At 39.5% G+C, this 20,113-nt stretch overlaps 1 protein-coding gene across 1 annotated transcript in view; it reads right to left on the minus strand.

Annotated features, from left to right (window-relative positions):
• Window positions 1-2,543: 2,543 nt before the first annotated feature.
• Window positions 2,544-20,113, minus strand: part of LOC130151374 (E3 SUMO-protein ligase ZNF451-like) — a 39,118-nt gene continuing 21,548 nt past the window's right edge. Inside the window, 4 exon segments of the mRNA XM_056343544.1 lie at window positions 2,544-3,695; window positions 6,054-6,125; window positions 15,977-16,163; window positions 17,094-17,224. Coding sequence (XP_056199519.1) covers window positions 3,643-3,695; window positions 6,054-6,125; window positions 15,977-16,163; window positions 17,094-17,224 — 443 coding nt within the window. The 3' untranslated portion in view covers window positions 2,544-3,642.

Genomic DNA, 20,113 nt, shown 5'->3' on the forward strand with positions numbered 1-20,113 from the left:
AGATGGGCTAGGGTGAGGTTTCAGGATGTGTTTTCAATCACAACACGTACCTGCTGTCACAGGAGGCTGCCCCCTCGCTTTAGCCCCTGCTGAACCTGTGCTACTGTGTCTTCACTGCTGTTGCTGCCAATGCCCATTACAGCTAGCCCTGGGCTTCCCTCTGCACCTCGCAGTCATTTTACTTTGTAGACAAGCCCCGAGGTCGCAAGCCTGTCGTAAGTCTGACTGAAGTCCTATCTCAGAAGCAATCTGAAAGCCGGCAGACCATTTCAGGGCACGCAGCAGTTCGTTCTCATCAAGAGGAAAATTGCCTAGTAGATGAGCCGGTGAATTCTGTAAAGCTGCAGATGCTCAGGTGATTGTGCATGGAGCTCTGGGCAAAAACACAAATGGAAGGACTTTCAGAAATCAGGATACTGCAGTCAGTGAAAGTGAACTTGCACAGATTTACAAAGGGAACTTTACATTAAATTTCCACACACGCTGAGCTTTGTTGTCCCCAGTGCACACTGTGTATTATTTGCCACTTCCCTAACTTTTCTGACTTGCGTACATCCACTTTTATAGTATCTTTGATCATATTATTTGACCCAGATTGTTACAACAGAGTTCAAAACCACTTGCATTAAGAATTTCTACAGGAAACTTGAAGACATTTAGAAGCATTGGAGAAATATGCAGATGCAGACTTTAATAAAGCTGCTTAGCTGAAAAGAATTGCCAGAAAATATCGTTGTGCTAATGTCAGCCAAATTTTCTAAATTAATTTTGAAACAATTCGTCATCCATCTTCCTCACCACCTTCCAATTTACAGCAGTCATTGTAAACATTGCTAGGACAGCACAAGCAGATGATAGAACATTTTCCTTTTAAGCAAGAAGACTGCTTAACTTCATACCTCTATAAACTTCACCATATTTGGTAAAGATTCAGTAAAAGGTTTGCATCCTGTGACTGCTATAGGAACAGCAGTGGTCATTTCTGTATACCTTTAAGAGCTAAGAAAATTAACTCAGCACCCTAAAACATATACAAAGCAAGTAGCTTACAGTAAGCCAATCTCAAATTATTGGTTTTTTTTAAATATTATTAAAGCTTCAGAAGCAAATCAGGCAGGCATGATGTTTTAGCACTCCAGTGACTTTCTTAACAGTTGCACTGACTTATGTGGCATCTCATCTAGTCTCTGAATATGACCAAAAGAGGGATTTTGTTTGATACAAGAGAATATGGCACACAAAGCCCCAAAGAGATGAGCCTTGTACCAATCTCGACGTGTCACGATTTCAGTTTTGTAAAACTTATACATGCACCTTAAAGAAATGAAGAGCATTAAAACGAACAACTGGTGGTAGCCAGGTGGAGTTTAGACCCTTTCCTCATTAAACACAAGAAAGCATCACAGGATTACTTGAGACTAATGAAGGGTGAACTCAAGCATCACCACAAAAGCAAATTCTCTTAAAAAGGGCAGGACAAATCACTTCTAGTACAAATGTAAAAGCAGCTTGCCCAGCATCCTTTAACAGATGAGTTCTACTTGTAAACACAGACAAATCTTAGCATATCCAGGGAAAACCTCAAAAACTTCAGCCAGTTAAACACTACTCCCCAGCCAGAAACATTAAATTCTGAAGCACAACCAATTACAAGACACCATTTCCAGTTGAAGAACAAGGCGCAGTACCATTGTTGGTGAGTAACAAGTCACATGTCTGTACACGCAGCATTTTAAGAATCCAATTTTCCCTGCTCTTCTGGAAACAGAAGTATCACAAGCCTGTGATGGCAGAACACTATGCAAAGAAAAATTTCAGGGAGTTAACAGAACCTCAGAAGAGGCCAAAGAAAATGAGGACAAATTTCAAGACAGCATTCTGGAGACTACTTTTAACATAAAAATACAAAACTCTAGTTAGCTGTTTTATAAAAAAAGCCATAGCAGCAGGGGTTGGTATTTGCTGCTTATTGTGGTAAGCAGATGAGGAGGCCAATACAACGTGTTTAATAACTGGAGCTCCAAATATAGAGAAGGTATATGCACACATGGCTTCTTTTTTAATGCAATCAGTTAAGTCATGGCCCATCAGGTACAAGCAAACTTCACATTTATGACAGAATAGAATGTTATGAGGAATAAAGGACATTATCAAAATCTAACATAGCAGACTCTGGAGAAGACCACCTACCCAGGTTTTAAACATTTGTTGAAGCCAAGCAAAGAACTTTCTCAAGCTGAAACATCTCTTCATGTGAAAGGAATTAGCAGCTTCAGGGTCTGCACTGAACAACACCTGCCCAAAAGCCTCTTTAACCTGGACTGAGACATGTTTGAGGACAAAAATTGTCTTCCGTCTCATTCCAACCTTTATTAGAAGAACTTGGCGTGAAAAATTCTGCAACTTTTTAGCTTGAGTCAGTAGCTAAAGACAACTCAAAATCTTCCCAGAACAGGGCTTCCCCAGAAGCAGTGTAAACCACACACCCAGATCTGAACAGATTTAGATTTATAGCAGTTCGAACAAAACTCACAGGCTAATGATTAACAATAAAAACCCCAAGCTGGCATTTTATTATATTAAGATTTCTTACTGATGGAGAGCAATCATTAACTGAAGTATAATAGGCTGGTAAAGCTGGACAGTTTGCATAGGTATTTTTAAACTAAGGAACAGAGAAAAGTGACAGATAATTTTAAACAAAGAAATAGTTGTTCACCTTAAAATAATGACAGTACAAAAATAATTAAGACATTTACATTCATTTGTCCAAAGCTACCTCTTCATAAGCAGAAGGGAGCAAAGACAATAGTATATAGGAATAATACAGCTTAAATTCTCTCACATCTATTCCAAACAGGAACTAGAAAGTTTATTTAGCTTCTGTTCTCTTAAAAAGTTGTTCCAGCCTCAGATCAGGGAAAGGAACTGAACCCGTCAAACTTTAAACCATCAAATCCAATGTGCTACCTTGCTACTACTGAACAAAACATATACATTTAGAAAAATAAAGTTAGCTAACTATACAGCCTGTGGTCCCGATTCTGACATTTCTAACAAGCAGAATGTAGACAAAACTACGGTCTATGAGGCGAGACTGGCCACAGGCAAGAGTTAGGCTGTATGTTCAATTTATAAACCTGGAATCTAAGCTTCTCTTTATAACAAGATTAGCCAGGCAAATCTGAGATAATTGGAGTTTACTATTTTTACCTGTTGCAAGGACCACATGAAAAAGTAAATAAAGACAATGACATTTTGTAAAACAAAAAAAAATTAAATAGAAGAACCAATTAAAAAAAAATTAGCAACAACCTCCCCCCAAATACCTAGTAAGACCAGCCTACTAATTAGGCAGTAACTTATACAGCTAGAATGGAGAGACTTAGTCATCACCCATTAGAAACAGAATATGCAAAAGCTTAAAAAATTATTTTTAATCATACACAGTATATTGCAGCGGATATCTATAAACTCCAGCTGTTCATCACCATGACAGGACATCAGATTATAAATCTAACTATTCAAGATACAGATGTGTTTTTAAAGTGGTATTTTTGAACCTTTGTAAATAGATGAACAAGCTTCCATTTTTGTGAGCAGCTCTGATGACATGGTGTTAGTGTACTGGAGAATCTTCATTTACATTTCCTCAAGGCTTCTCTTGATAGCTTCTTCCAAATCTGCATCTTCCTCTGTATAAATAAATAAATAAAAAAAATAATCTCAAACTATGGTTGATAACTAGTCCTAAACACAGCTACATTAATATTACTACATAAAGCAACAAATTACTTCTGTGGGCAATGTCAGTAGACTGCAAAATATGGTGGAGAAACAGAATGAAAAGTATATGCCATCCTTTCAACACTTCAAAATACAGGAACAACCTCTACAACCTTCCACTGTATTAACTAGGGGCAGCCCAATGATTAGTTTAAGAGTATAACACAACTACATATTTACTGGTCAAAATAATACCAAGATTAAAACCCGTATGTATGCACCAAGTATTAAAACAAAAGAGACAGACACACAAAACAAGCCAAGTGTTCTCAGTACTTTCATTCTAGTTCTTTATCAATAGACACTCCCTTATTCTAAGTCGGCACCACTGTTGTTACTCTTACTAGGAAGGTCGGATGCAAGTAGAGAAAAAGTCATGTCAACAGTAAGAATAGTTTAGCTCAGGGCTGGAATATTTTTGATGGGGGGGGGCGGGGGGGAAGACTGCACTGCATGTATCTGACTTGTTAACAACCTCTCAAACACTTTTCATAATAATCAGAAAGAAACTCCGTTTCTGCATTACATTGAAGTTGTTTTGGGCACTAATTGTTTGGTGTTAGTGAATTAAATATGACAAGTTAGACAAGGTTTATCTGTACAGTAAATATTAATACCAATAGTATAGTTGGAAAAATTAAAGCAGCTTTCAGACACACTATCATCCTGGAATTATTAACCTTCTGCTTTAGAAGGACACAAGGACATCCTATAAAAAAAGCTGTTCTTATGACAAAGGGAACGGAATAATTAATATATATTAATATAACATTTTAACACTTTTATTATTGTTGGCCTGTTTTATGTAAGACCTAGATTTGGAACAGAAATAGTATCAATGAATTCTATCTCATGTCAGCAGCCCACACTCATTCACCTGGACTCTACTATAACATCCAGTACTACTGGTAAAAGAGATGTTAGTTTCTGAAAGGAAAACATTACATGGTCACAGAAACAAAGAAATTTTGAAACCAAAATAAAGCAGAAAGCCATTTGCAGACAACGGCTTACATTAAAATTTGTTGTCAATCGGTCAGTAAGCACGTGCAAGAATCAAGAAAAAGGTCCAAACTGTGACTCTGTTACTAATGGCATGCAGTTAGCTCCACAGTGATACCTGGATTGTCCTCTGCTCCCCTGGAGCTGCTGAAGCACCTTCTTCTGCCTCCTACACTTGCTTTTTGCCTTCTCCTCTTCCAGCAGTTGCTAGTGCTTTTTCCTTTTTACCCCTTCCTGAAGGGGTTTTTCCTTTTTACCCCTTCCTGGAGCTGATTTTGCCTCTCACTCTCTTACCCCATGACAGAACTGCCATTAACCACACAGGCAGCCAGTGAACACAGCTGAAGCCACGCTGCTTCCTAAGGTCAGACAGATGCCTTCAGCACTGAAGCATCAGAACTGGAACCTCCTGTATGCAGCAAATGCCACTGCTATCCCTGATGGCAATATCCAGTGCTAGAGTGACCTGAGCACAGCAGGTCATATAGACTATATATAGTCTATATATATAGTCATATAGCTGAATATGTTGGACATTTAGTAACAATATTTAGTAACAGTTGGTAAATTTGTAACTGAATAAATTCTGGAAATTTAAGATTCAGTTATCAGTTTTATCACTGACCTTGTACAAATTATTCATTTGACTTTTTTTTTTTAGCACACCTTATTTCCATCAGGTGAAAGGGCAGAGCTAAGCCTTTAAATAATAACTTTTGGTGATGGACTACAGTGCACTTTGAAAATAATTTAACAACTACATTGGATGAATGCCACCACTAAGCACAGCAGCAAAAGGATGAAAACAATTTCAAATGAGGTAAGATACAATGTGAGCAGACTGTACTGCTGATTCAAACATGCCTAAATCTGCAGCTCTTTTAGGAGACCAGAGTGCTTTGTTGAGATCCAGTATCTATTTTGAACTATTTATTCAGAAGTTCAACTATTTAGTCAGTAGTTCTACTCCGAGTCAACAGTCATACTAAACTTGTACAAAGTGAGCTCAGTCAAGTCTTTTAATTGCACAGTACCCTGTGGTGGTGCACCAATAAAATAGATTTTGGCCGCTGGCATACTTTTCAGTTTAAGAAATTTATCTTTTATTTATAACTCACAGTGTTCTTCACTACTCAAGATTGCCCAGCATATTTTAGAGAGTATTTGTAACATGTCACCTGCTGTAAAACTGATAGTAAGTTTAGTTTCTGTATCTTCAATGATTAATAGCACTCCTCAACACAGAAAAGAAAAAATTAGCAGACCTTCCCGTTTGTTCATTTCTTCTAAGCTCCTCTTCGCTGTTAGTGTATCTTCATCCTCTTCGCTATCTGAACCTTACATGCAAAATTGGAACAAATTACACATTGCTTTTAATAGAAGCTCACAATCCACACTTGCATTTCTTACTTTAACAACATTGTAGGCTGGATTTGAAGAAATACAATTGTTATGATCTGAAAATCAAGATAAAAATACATTACAGTGGAAGTTTAAGACAGTAACTCAAAAGACAGTTGCTTTTCAGCTACCTTCCTGCCTTTCTCCCCAACATCTAGAGGCAGACTGCTTCAATTATTTTAAAGCAGTAATGAGAAATAATAGGTGCAGAAGCTACTGTTAGTGTTTACTGCATTTGTTTTTTTGTAATAGTTATAAAAAGACATTATTTACTTTCTACAAAATATATCAAGGATTTAATTATGGGAAGAAGTGCTGTAGCATGTGTCTGCCTACACATGATCTTAGCTGTATTTTGTTGCCTAAATACTCTTTGAACAATGGAGTGCTGTAACTCAACTAAGCAGTGCAATTCAGCAGATGTTCAAGTCTCTCAGGAAAAAAAAAAAGAAGATAAAATAGTTGATACACTGAGTTCCACCTGCTAACTCATCATAGTCAAGCCCAGCTAAAACTCTATCCCCTTTCCTTGTCTAAAAAATGCTCTTCATGAGGCTGGTTTCCAGAATGACAGCTCTGTTTTGAAGTGCCTAGCAGGACTGGTGTACCTAAGGTGGTTTTTTTTCCTTCATTTGCTTTAAACAAGAGTCTCAGTAAACTACAGGTTAAAAAAATAAGCAAGTCCATGAGTCACACTGTATTCATTCTCTTGCTACAGGCTATTACTATTCTGGGAGATGGTCTCTGTAACAAGGTCTCACAGTATTCACAATCAACTAGGTCTCCTACAGTCATATCAACATAAGCACTTTCCTTACAGTCCTCACACCAACATACTTCTGAATATGTTTACTGGCCAAGAACTTTCCAATACAGACATTAATTTACTGAGTGTGTGACTTCTGGCATTCTAAATGACCCAAGTTAGGTATTCACTTTCTAAAAACTTTTCTAAACACTTTCTAATACACTTTCTAAAGCTTCTTTTCAAACCTCTGACACGTATACCTTGTTTAAGCAGCAATGTTGCTGACTTTCCCAATTCCAGGAAGACAAACTTCAACAGCTAGTATCAAACAGAGATCAGGAGCCCACAAAGATCCCAGAAATAGCTGGATATACACTTCAGTTAAAATGGTCTTTCTCCAGTCACTTGGCAGACTGGTAATCCTTTTTGGAGCTGCCTGCTATTTTGGGGCAGAAGAGATACTACTTCCAACATCTTCTTCCAAAGCAAACAAAGCCAAAGAAAAAGATCCATGCAACCTCCCCAAAAATGTCATTACAATCACTCATGAAAGGGAGGAAAAAGTACAAAGAAGAGGTTTTGCACAAGTGGATTCTGCCTTAGTAACCAGCTTTTTAATCTTCCAGCTCAGAAGACATCTCAGCCTGCTCTAAAGTTTTATAGCAGTTGAAGCAATCACGCCCTAACTCTTTTTGGCATACATAAAATAGAAGAACTGAGTTCTTGTGAACAGTAGGTTAGAATAGTACAAAGGGGTCTCTGGTTTACTACCATTTTCAATAAAATTGCATTAAGAGCACTTTCATGAAAGTCAATGCAGGTTTTTTAGGCGACCTGACGGAAGATGCTGGCAAATGGCCAAGGCAATATCCTTCTGATTGGCATCTTGCCTAGATCATTAAATAGCAGAGCAGTCAAAAAATCCACGAGTCTTTCAGATAGGATCTGTAGAAGTCAACTGTCCTGGAACCAGCTACACAGCGAGTTAGCATGCACCATAGAAGCAGCCGTGATGGCAACCCACAGACACGCTGGTGGAGGACAGCGCTTTCCTGCTCGCTCCTGGCTTCCCTGACCCAGGCAAAAGGCTAACTTGACAATCACTTTTCAGAATACAGTTGACTTTACTGTCAATTAGGACAGTTATGAATGCTAAAACAGGATTGATAAACTAAAATAGTAATTCCATTAAGGAAGTTTAGGATTCATCTTAGGTATTAATGCAGGCCTCATCTTGCCAAAATGTTTTGCTAGTCATACCACCTTAATTACACCACTATAATAACACAGGGTACACATTCATATTGGAACAGAGGTACATGCAAACTGGCATGCAAAACATCCAAACACTTTTAAAACAAGCTGCCTGTCCCATGATTTATCACTACACCTGATATGCAATACCTAACTACTACTTGATGGTTACAACATCACAGAGAACAGGTTTGCTTAAAACATAGTTAAAGATAACACAATTCCACTGCCAGAAACTATGAAACTTGAAAACAATGAGTACTGATGATCTTCTGTCAGTTTGAGGGGAAAAAAGTCAGCTCCGAGTCAAATGTTGTTATGCAGTATGTTGAAAGTCTCATGAGCTATGCTCTGCTTTCACTGGTCATTATTTGCCAGACTCCTCTCCCCTCTACCTAACTGTATTAACACACATACAGCTTCCCATGAAGGCAGTTGCTGGATTCTCCAAAATCTTTTGAGTTGGTGAAAGTTAACTTATTAAGAACCTAACAAAGAGCCAAATGTTATTTAGGAGCTTTTCATGCAAAGGCTTGTCAGTATCTCAAATTATACTGAGACTTTCCTTACCCAAAAGTAAAAAAAAGAAAACAAACCAAAAAAAGTTATGCTTGTCCTCAGTATTCTCCCTGCCCCCATCCTCCCCAAACCTACACAGAGCAAAGACTAAAGGCACAAAGGCAGCAAAGATGAGAATTTTAAGATGTCCCGATACGTTTCTATGGGAATTGGGAATAAGACTGTAACAATCAAAAGGAAAGAAAAGCTGTCTGCAGGCAGAAATCCTAGGTAGAAATGCTCCAACAATAAGGGGGTGGGGGGCAGGAATTCAGCTTCCTTTAGGGGCTAGACAGCAAGAAGTATTATTGTGGAACTCGTCACTTGTCAACCAAAGAGAAGGAAAGGCCACCTGAGTGAACAGGTACATTTTCAAGTCAGAAGACACCAGGCTACTTTTCCACACCGGACAGATCATTGTGCTTGATCTAACATTGCTCACAGTGCACCTGTACCCTGGGACTGAACCCTGCTCTCAGAGATCTTGGACTCCAGTTAAGAATATACTCCATGCAAATATCACAGAATGGCTGAGGATGGAAGGGACCTCTGGAGTTCACCCCATCCAGCCCCCCTGCTCCAGCAGGATCACCTACAGAAGGCTGCCCAGGACCATGTCCAGATGGTTTTTGAATATTACCAAAAAGACAGTGTACTGGGGAGCTCAGAACTTGACAGTTAGGGCCTTACCAGTGCTAAGAAGAGGGAAAGGACCACTTCCCTCAAACTGCTGGCAACAGTCCTCCTCACGCAGCCCAGGGTTGTATGCAGACCCCTCAAACTAACAGGCCGACCATAAGGTTGGCCACCTTAGCCATGAGAGCACACTACTGGCTTGCCATCACCTTGGTGTCCACCAGGACACCTAGGTCCTCTTCCACAAAGCTGTTTTCCAGCTGGCTGATCCCTGGGTCACACCCTCCAGGTGCAGGACTTGGCACTTCTTGTTGAACTTCACCAGGTTCCTGTCAGCCCATTTCTGCCCTGTCAAGGTTTCTCTGGGTGGCAGCACAACCTTCTGATGTATCAGCTGCCACTCCCAATTTTTGTCATCAGCAAAGCTGCTGAGGGTACACTCTACCCCACCACCATGGAAGTCATTAATGAAGACATTAAACAGGACCAGATCCGGTATTGACCCCTGGGGTACGCAGCTGGTTACTGGCCTCCAACTGGACTTCATACCACTGATCACCATATTCCAGGTCCGGCCATTCAGCCAATTTTCAATCCACCTCCGTTTTCCCATCCAGCCCATGTTTCATCAGCATATACTCCTGGTACTGCTGGCATCTTCTGATCACAAAGAGTAAATAGGAATGTTTAATTTGAAGAAAACAGGCATGTCCTGTTTCTCTTGTTAAAATGCTTAGCATATTCTGTAGCTCCCAGCTCCTCCAGGGTCAGAGGAAAAGCAATTGCCTGGCTTCTCAGCCAAGAGATCAAGATATAGCCTCTTCTCTAGTACATTTTGTTAAATAAGCAAAGAGCTAAAACTCTGACTGTACCTATTCTCTCAAAGAAATCCTACTGCTACACTGTTGTCTTCACATATTGCCAAATTCCTGCTGGAAGAACAAAAATAACCAGGAAAGTAAATTCTGGATAAATACAGAGCTCAGATCAGAAAAATTAACCCTATAGATGGGAGCAAACAGTGATTTTTTGACAATTCATGAGTGTCTCATAGAAACCTATTCTGGGAAGAGAGTGGTAAACTCACAGAATGCAAGCGCCACCCACTGTCCTGATATCAAAGCACCACGGCTTGTATTTGCATTAGCTGCACACATGGCTCAGCATGATCCCCTCCCTGTATCTGATCATCTTCTCTTGCAACCTCCCTGGTTACCACCATCCCCCTAATTTCCATCAGATCTACCAGTTCCTCTGCCTCACCAGAAACTCAGTTTCCCTTTCTCCACCTTAGACCTCCTCCCTTGCCACACAACTTCTTAACGCACCTCCTAACTACTTCAGTGTGCAGTCTCACACCCTACCTTCACTCCTCTCTCCTACAATGCTCCTTCTCCCAATCTCATCTGCCTCTTTCCCATCCCAATGTACAGTGCATTAATATCACACTTAACTTGCAGTCTCTCCAACCAGTGACCTTTTCCCTTTTACAGTTGATGTCTGAAGTTTTAGGGCTACTTCACCTTAAGGACACCATTAGTTACCTCATTCAGACTCCTAGTAACTACTTAGTCAAAAACTTCAGATCAGTACCTCAGCCCTACATAAGCAATCATGTTCAGTGTGTGTGAGCATGCTGCCTTTGAAACACTGCTCCCTGGCTTCCAGAATCCTTTCCTTTACTCGTTCTTCAGCATGTCCCTCGGAGGATCTTCTGCACAACTCGTCCCCAGTACTTCCTGCTCTAATCTCTGTTTCTTCATCATCTGTAAGAGGAAGGAGAGCTACTTCCTGCTGAGGGTTCACAAACACACTAGACTTCCTCCATGAAAACTAAAGCTTCACTCTATACATCTCTCCCTATAAATGCTCATTCATCTGTTCATACAAGTGTAGCATGTCTGAAATTAAAGCTCTAAATCCCTCGCCCTTCTCCAACTGCATTTTTTTTTTTTTTTTGGAAACTCTGGCCAACACTGTGATGGTCACTGAGATTTTCACTTAACTTTCATGTTAGTTACCTCTCAAATTCACAATCATATTAAATTAAACCTTGATTTTTTAAAAAAAATTTTTTTTTGCATTATCTGAATGGTGAGGTCTTCCTAGTTCATGCACTTGGCTACAATTCTTGTTCAGACTCATTATCTTAAGTCTCAGTACGTTGCTTTCTCCCTAGGGCACATACATACGTTCAAAGATGCACACAACAGATGTCACTGACACACCAAAGCCAACAGTAACTTCCTGTTGTAGCTAAATACAGGGTTACAACTGAAAGGTGAATTTCTTAACACTCCCTACTGCAACAGGTTGTGGCCACTGTAGCAAAAGCATAAACAAAGGAACAGATTCTTACTAGAGTAAGTATCATTCATTCACAGCGCATCACACTGCAGATGCTCATGCTCTTCACATTCAGTCTCTTTGGACAGTGGGGGTTGGAGGCTGTGGGCGTCTTTAGTCATTTGCAGTCTGTGTTAACGTTCAGAAAAAGCAGAGACTGGGGTCAAATGTGGTATTTATATTGGACCTGAACACCTACAAAAATTTTACTACTGAGAAAGCGAGCGATTATTCTCAATGTCTTCTGTAAATTAATTCTTAACTCTTCTTAAATTCTTTTGTTGGCTCTGTGTAAACCAAAAGATTTTTGGGATAGTAGGAGCTAGGAAGCTTAACAGCATTCATCAAAATGAACTGAAATCCTGCTTTTCCAAATATAAACTCTCATAAAAGCTGCATTCAGTAGTATTTAAACACTTCAGGCAATACTAGTGAATTGCAGATGCAGGCTGACCACTCCACTTGAGCATAGTGGAAAAAAACCTTGTGTGTCAGTGCAAGAGGTGCAGTGGTTATTTGTACATAGTACAACACTATACCTGGGTCTTCAAAAGAAAGAAGAAACACTCAAAAAAAAATTGGACCTCCTATTATTAAAAGAAGTCTGTTTTACTTAGCTCAGTCAATAAAGGATCTCGCTTGAATACGACTGTGAAAAATACAGTTAAGCTAAACCCATCAATTTACACAAAAATCACTTTTGACAACCAAAAAGCTGCAGGATTTCTGTCAGTGTCAGGATGGGTATTATGATGACCTCTAACCTATCATCAGCTTTGCCCTCAACTTTGCCCAGCACTCGTTAAAGGCACAGGCTGTAACCATACTGTCACGACTAGATATGAAGTGTCAAGACACAGACAAGGAAAAAATGGTGTTTTTCTGCATGCTACAAACTTTTGTTTGCAAAGAAATTACAGAGGGAGACATTGAAAACTTCTGCCCTTCTCAAAACACTTAAGTAATATGCACAATCCGTTTGTGCCTTCAGCATAAAAGAAAAAAAAAAAAACAACTTCTGTATTTATGAACTCGGGCTTAGCCGCAGCAGACGGCAAATAAGAATAAATGTCTTGCCCACTCTCTTCACACCTCAGATGGAATTCATGCATCCACTACAGCCAATGGTCTAAGGTAGCATACAGTTGAAATCCTATTGTAACATACGCAGGAACTTTTTATTTTAAAATGCACACACCACAGTTCCCACAGCAGTTCTGCTGACACGGTAAAATGGTTCCCAAGGATTGCCACAATCCAGCTGCTCACAAGTTAATGATAGCTCTGAGAAGGTGATTCAGGGAAATAGCTTTTCCATTTCGCAGCTCATCCAATACCAACAACTATGTTTTTCAACACAATTCTGTTGTAACTGTTTCTCACTTATTTCTCTGTCCAGAATAATAGCCATAGGCTTGAGAAAGTCACAAAGCAAGCAATTCTTGTTTATATTTCCTTATATTCAGCTGCATTTCTGTAACAGGACAACAGGTTATACCAGCCTATGATACACTACACAACTTTCCACCTCAGCTTTCTGATACTGGTCTTGCCACACTAAGACTTGCAAATGCTTGCTGATGCTGCTGAGCCACACAGTGAAGTGTGTATTGTGTAGTGGCTTACCTTTTTAAGGAAACCTTTATACGCTCTTGGTAACAACACAATCCCACCACCTATTATCAGAACTGGATTTGCTAATGTCCTGTTTTAATACAGAAATGGGAGACAAAGGCAGCTCTCACTGTCTGGGTCCGTCCCTGCTGACACTGACTGGAGAAGGGGACAACAAAGATGCCTCAAGTCCATTCTGTTCCTTACAAGTTTGCCAGGGAATGGCAACAACCAGAGGGCTCATGTGCAATTCCATCACTTTCCTGCTCAAAGTATTTAATTTTTTTATAACAACCACATGCGTAACTTAAGTGGGATGTGCAATGATCAGCCTGCCAGCAAGTTAAGGTTTGGGGCCTCTCAGTAGTTCCCATGACCATAATAGTAAATTAAACATTTATGTAGTAAAGGACATTAAAAGAAGGGTTAGATTAGGAAACTTCTGAAAGCAAGACCAATATAAAAAAAATATGGAGTAAAATTTATACACAAAAAATGGTTAGATGAAAGTCATCACCTCTGAGCCAGTATGCTCTGGTGGATAAAGCTATACTAGTAAAACTACCCAGGCGGGGAGCTAGAGTAGCCTTGCACAGCAAAACAGTCATTCCTTGCTTCTCACTGTCTTCTATCATTAAAGTTGTACAAACTCTACAAGAAAGGAAGACCCTACAGCTAAGTTGACTTAAATTGACTGCTTGCAAGTTACAGCTCTCTTCCAACTCTTCCTCCCAAAATTACGCAAAGCTCCCAAAGCAAAACCAGCCTCCCACATTAATATATAGTTATAGCTATGATCACATTAGAGGAGATCTATCAATCCAAGAATTCCAATATGGTCTACAAAGAAAACATTCATCATGGGAATGCAGTGATTCAGTGTGTAGCTTTATAGATACCTGGAGAAAAGTCATCTTCCCCCTTGAGCAAAATGAACCGTACTAGTGAAAATGACAGTTCTGTAATTAACTACGCCAAGAAATTTTACTGGTGTGGTTGCTTCTAGCTGGGAATCACATCTCCATAATCCAGCTGCAAAATCTAGACCAGCGAATGCCTGGGGTGGCCAGAAAACTCTATAAGCACCTTTTCTGTATCAGAAGCACATAAATCAATTCCAGCTCACCACAGATAATTTTTCTCAGGAAACCATTTAGTTAGCCTATCTTTCCTTTTCCCCTTTAATCAATCAATGTCAATTCACCATTCAGTGCTAGCACTCCTCTTTAATCTTCCTGGTAGAACAGCAGCACCATGTGATAGCTCTCATGCACCTACACCAAGACTAGCAGTATATTTTTTTAAGAACAGCGTAGGGCTAATTCAGAGACAACTTTTTATAATATGCAATCAACTTGCAAGCCCCCAAAACCACAACAAGAAGCCAGGAAAAGCAATAGTGTGTCTACAGGTCTTCCAGGAAAACTTTACTTCAAGATACTTTAAAATACTGTGAAGTACTAAATCTCAGCTTAGCTCCTTTGCATGGTATCCTCTGCACGACAATGAGCAGGCTCAGACCTCTTGATTATTCTATACTGGTACCAGAAGAATTTTACCAGTGTGCTTAGCTGGAAGCGTTGCAACAAACATAACCATGACATTGCTGAGCTGTACAACGCTGCATTGTGTAGTTTAGCTACCAGTAGGTAAGACCGATCCAAAACCAGGACATGAGCCAAGAGTGCTGAAACAGGGCCAGGAGAAGAGGTCACAAAAAGGACAAGAAGATGAAGAGGAGGAAAATGAAGAAGAGAATGAAGATGTCCCAAATGACCACCAGAGGACCCCCGACTTATTAGACCACACGTGTAGCAAGCGTGTAGATATGGTAAGCACTCTTGGAACTGTAACGAATACCCTAATGGTTTCTCAGAAGTGCCATAAGTATGTATAAATCAGCCATATAAAGACAAACAAAGAACTAAGTCAGCATGCACATTAAATGGAACTTCTCTCCCGTACACCCAGTGCCAAAAATAAAGAACGCCTACTCTCTAAAACTCAAAAAACAAGTATTAGAGTTTGTCTCCGATTTTTCAGTAACAATACAAAAACAATGTGATCATTTTAGCACGCCATTAATTAGAACATGGAATTCCAGAAAAAACTTAAAAGCTTTCATCAATATTTTCCCTCTAAACGGATGTATGAGCCATGTGCTAGTGAAGACACTTATCAAGTGACTGGAAGTAGCCAGGAGGACAATCAGAGTTAAAATTGGCAGAGAAACTCTGAGAAGTAATGATGCTTTAGCAAGGTCACGTTTGTTTCAGACCCAGAACAAATGAAGCCAAGCAGGTTTGAGTACAAATTGAGAAATGTGCACACGAGAGTGCTCTGAACAGCTTCTCTATAACTAGAAAGGAATTTTCAGACTGCAACAATTTGTCTCCTGCTATAATAAAGAATACAGGGAGAACAGTTTGTTATGTTGAGTAAAAATGTCTAAATCTGATTTCAAAGCCTGCCCCCAGCAAATTGATCTTCTGATCTATATTTCATTGAAACACCAGTACAATACAAGAAGCATCAAACAACAGCTTGTGTTACGCGCCAGTGTTCAATCCTTTTATTGGAAAGAACTATCAGTTTACTGGAAAGATTGTGTTTAATGTGTTTACTTTCTACCTTTGGCGGTGTCTGAAATGCTGTTTAGCAAGGCACACATCATGTCTCCCTCAATGTGGTGAGGATTTAGGATGCGAGCTGATCGCTGAGTCAGTTTAAATTGAGTTTCCAGTTCCAGGAAGCTTTTGTCTCCAGAAAGTACAGTGAAAGGAATTTGCTTGGGCAGGTGTTCATCCAGACGACCAGCCTATACAGAAACAAATGCAGAGTGTTGAACTGAGATCATGTTTTAATCTTGGGGGGTTTGGCTAGCTTTTTGTAAGATAGGTCTTCACAGCAACTTACCTCCACTTTTATGGTCCAATGCACATTATACCACTGTGAAACATTTCAACAGTTTGACACTGCATTCTATACTTATCACCATAGATACAGGAAATGGCTACCAGAACAGAACAGATTGAGTATGGAGCAAATTCCTAAAAAGCAGCATTTCAGAACCGCTTCCATAAACCAGTTCACCTGTCCAGAGCATTTTAACAACCATAAAAAAAAAAAGTAATGTAACATACAAATACTGCTGTAAAACACGTTTATATCAGACAGTAAGATTCTCAAGTATTATTATTTAACTGATAAAGCACTATATTAAGAACATGAGTCCTCATGGCATCCCAGATTGCTGTCCTTCACCTGTACCTCTCCCAACCCACCCAAAGCCCTAAGTCTACTGAACAGAGGCACTGCTGTCGGCCCAGCAGGGTCTCTGAAACTAGCAGCCATCCAACTCCATCTTAAAGATGCCTCTAGATTTGGGCTCCTTGAAGCGAGAGGCAGGAGTTACATTTCTCTCTGAAATAGGAACAGTAAGAATTCAGAGATTTTATTCTTCAGTCCCTAACTAGCCCTCTTCCCTCCCTCAACACACTGATGTCCTATTTGGGCTTTTTTATTCCTACAGAATGAAGGAAAGGAAAACACGTAAATCCTTTCTCAACTGCCTGTCTTCACTCAATTCAGCAACAGGTTTATAATTCTTTTTAGTGAACGTAAAAGTCAAGTGAAGAGAATCCAAGAGTCTTATCTGTAATTAGTACTTAACATCAATAGCAGATACCATCTGCTACTCTTCCCTGGGTACAGAAACGAACAATAAAGAAAGCACACACTAACTTACATGAATACAGAGAGCAAAGTCTGCTGCTTCTCTTCTGGTACCGCAACGTGGATGAAGAAAGAAACATCCAATCCTCTTCAGATAATTGTAAATTTTGCACTGCACTGGAGGTTTCCAGTTGCTGTACCCTCCTAAACAGTAAAAGGGGGGAGGAAAAAAAAAAAACAAAAGCCACCATAAATTAAGAATGCAAGAAGGTAAAAGCAAAGATAAATTTGGCTTTAAGGACAGAATTTATTTTGACCAGTGTGAAAACGAAAATAACCAAAATCCCAAAAGAGCCCTTGTTCTTGGGTTAGAAAGCAAAACAAGGAGAAAGTAGCTAGCCTGATCCTACACAAAGCTTTTCCTTTAATTTTATATGACTTTTTCTTCTAAACCTGAAAAACTTGCCTTCTATGTATCCTGTGCATTTAAATATGATGTATTGTTTTCCAGTTTTAAGCACAGCTATGGTTAACATGCAGAAGCAGAGGAGCTTTGGGAACACAGTACAACAAACACTTCTCTTACGGAATCCTGTACTAACGTAAAGCCCATGATTATTTCCAACAGACTCTGTAACTGCCTGACACATCACATGTCAGACTTCTTTAAAAAGAGGATCCAAGAACTAGACCAACAGCTGAAACAAATACTAGAGTCCTGACAAACAACTGGATGCAGTCAAGGATAAGCAAAATGAGGCTACAACTGGAGGAGGGAACGCAGGAATTTTCTCCACAGTATCCAAAACCATGTAGTTACTGGCTGAGAAAATGGTTGGATAATAGGGACAAGATGAGTAACGGGCCTGCTACAGATAAAAATACTAGGCTGAAACAGGTTTCAAGGGAAAGCAAAGAAGCAGCCAGTCTCAAGAAGAAGGAAAACCAGAGGAGCTTGCAGTTGCTATGGCAACATAAAAAGGCAAACAAATGGAAGGACAATTTGAAGTGACTGAATAAGAATTTCATAACATTCCCATTTGCTAAAAAATAATGGGTCTGCAATAGGGAGGAAACAATGTTGCTTCATCTGTTAAATGATAAGAGTGGTTGAATGTAAGAAAGGATTTTGAATGGAAGGTGAAAGCAGTCACTGACTGCACTTGAGGACATTTGAAACTAAGGCTCAAGTAAACAGGCTGCAGAGGATTGTGTATTCTAACCTGCCCACCCCCAGTCTGACAAAGAAGTAGAAGCAATCTTCAGTAGATTTCTCCTAGGTTTTTTTGTTTTGGTGTTGGTTTGCGGGTTTTTTTCCCCCCTTTTCAGCCTAATGGCTATATGAAGGTATCAAAAATGATCTCAAAGCTCAAAGATTTAATAACAGTCTACATAGAAACAACTGAGGGGTATCTGTCCATGAGAAAAACTGGTTTTGCAAGTCATTCTCATCTGTTGTGACAGCCTTTGGTCGCTGCTATTTGGGAAAGACTTGTAATCACCAAACCCGGCTTCTGGCTGCATAAATGTACAACATAAGCATTTGACCAGAACAGCTGAAAACAATGACAGGCTACAAATGGGTTAAGGACAACTTGTCTGAAAACAGGAACAATACAAAGCCTGTGCAATACCATGCAAACTCAAAGCAAAGCTAAGGCTACATTAACAACAGAAATAACACAAAAGTATAATACAAAAGTAATAAAAATATTCAGAAGTGTTGTTTGGGAAAGGCAGGAAAAAAAATCAGAAGAGACAAGGATATCGCTATATTTTCACAGACTAAACAAACAAAAATAGCATACATCAAATAACTCTGTAAACCATTATTACAAGAGGACACCTACAACAATAAATCCAGACATGCCTGGGAGCCTTAGTGCACCCAGGCTCTGTAACAATATAGCTGATGCTAACAAACTGCCAAAGTTTTCTCTGATATGAATATGGCACATTTTAATCACCATTAACTCTTCAGTGTGTTTTTTTGAGTTCAAGTGCTCCAAGGGCCATTCCCGTGAGGCACCCTGCATACAGCAACCCGTTTTGGGAAGCAAGAAATTGAGCGGCACTGACGCAGGCTGTGCTGTGCCAGCAGGTGCCTGTGTTTGAAACACCCCTGGGCACAGTGTCTTAACTAGCACAGAGGTACCTTTGGCTAAGATTATGGTATTAAGAGAGGTTCCTAATAATAGACTAATAACACTAAGACTGTAGCATGGATTACTTCTCTTTCTTAGATAGGTCAGAGAAGAGAAACTTCTGAACAACAATACAGTTCAAACATTTCTTGGGTTAAATAAATTTTTTCTTACTGAATCAGAACAGGGCATTTTAACCTTGGAAAACAGTAACAGCACAGAAGACCCTGTCATAACAAACAAGCTTTGGTCAATTAATGACAAACCAATTTTGAGTAAATTAAACAAAATAACAAAGCATGACTGAAAGCAAGTGTCTGATTCAAGTGGGAAAGTCATGTATAACTGTGAAAAAGCTGTTCCTTACTAAATAATTCTTTATAAAACCCAGAGTAGTTTTTGACATCAATAGGCCTGACAGTTCTTCATGTCAGATTCCTACTAGTTTCTTATTTGTACCTGTACAAAAAGAAAAAATAACATTTTTCCAAGGCCAGGCCAAGTGGATTGAATAACTGTAGAAGTAAACAACAAACCTTCAGCAATTAAAAACCACAACCAAACCCCAAATCACAATAGCCTTAGAAGCCAAGGAGTGCAGAAGTGAAGTGACATTTGACCAGAAGTCAAGATGGGCAAAGCCTTACAGAGGGTTGTAAGAACAAACAACAAAGTGTTCAGCCATATAGAAAAGAGAATATACAGAATAGCCAGGCAGCAAGGATGAAATGGAAATCCAGGATGATTAGGTATAATCCAAACCCTCAAAAATCAGCATTTTTCTGTGGCTTTGTGCACATTATGTGAGCAAGAATACTGTCAACTGTACAGACTAGCCAAAGGCTAGGGCATGACAATACAGGTAGTGATACAAAAGTAATATCTGAGCAGAACACAAAACTCAGGAGCACAACCTGCTTTAACAGAGAAGAACAGAGCATTCATCTCC

Source organism: Falco biarmicus, chromosome 6 (assembly GCF_023638135.1).
Source record: "Falco biarmicus isolate bFalBia1 chromosome 6, bFalBia1.pri, whole genome shotgun sequence".
In the NCBI taxonomy this organism is placed as follows: Eukaryota; Metazoa; Chordata; class Aves; order Falconiformes; family Falconidae; genus Falco; species Falco biarmicus.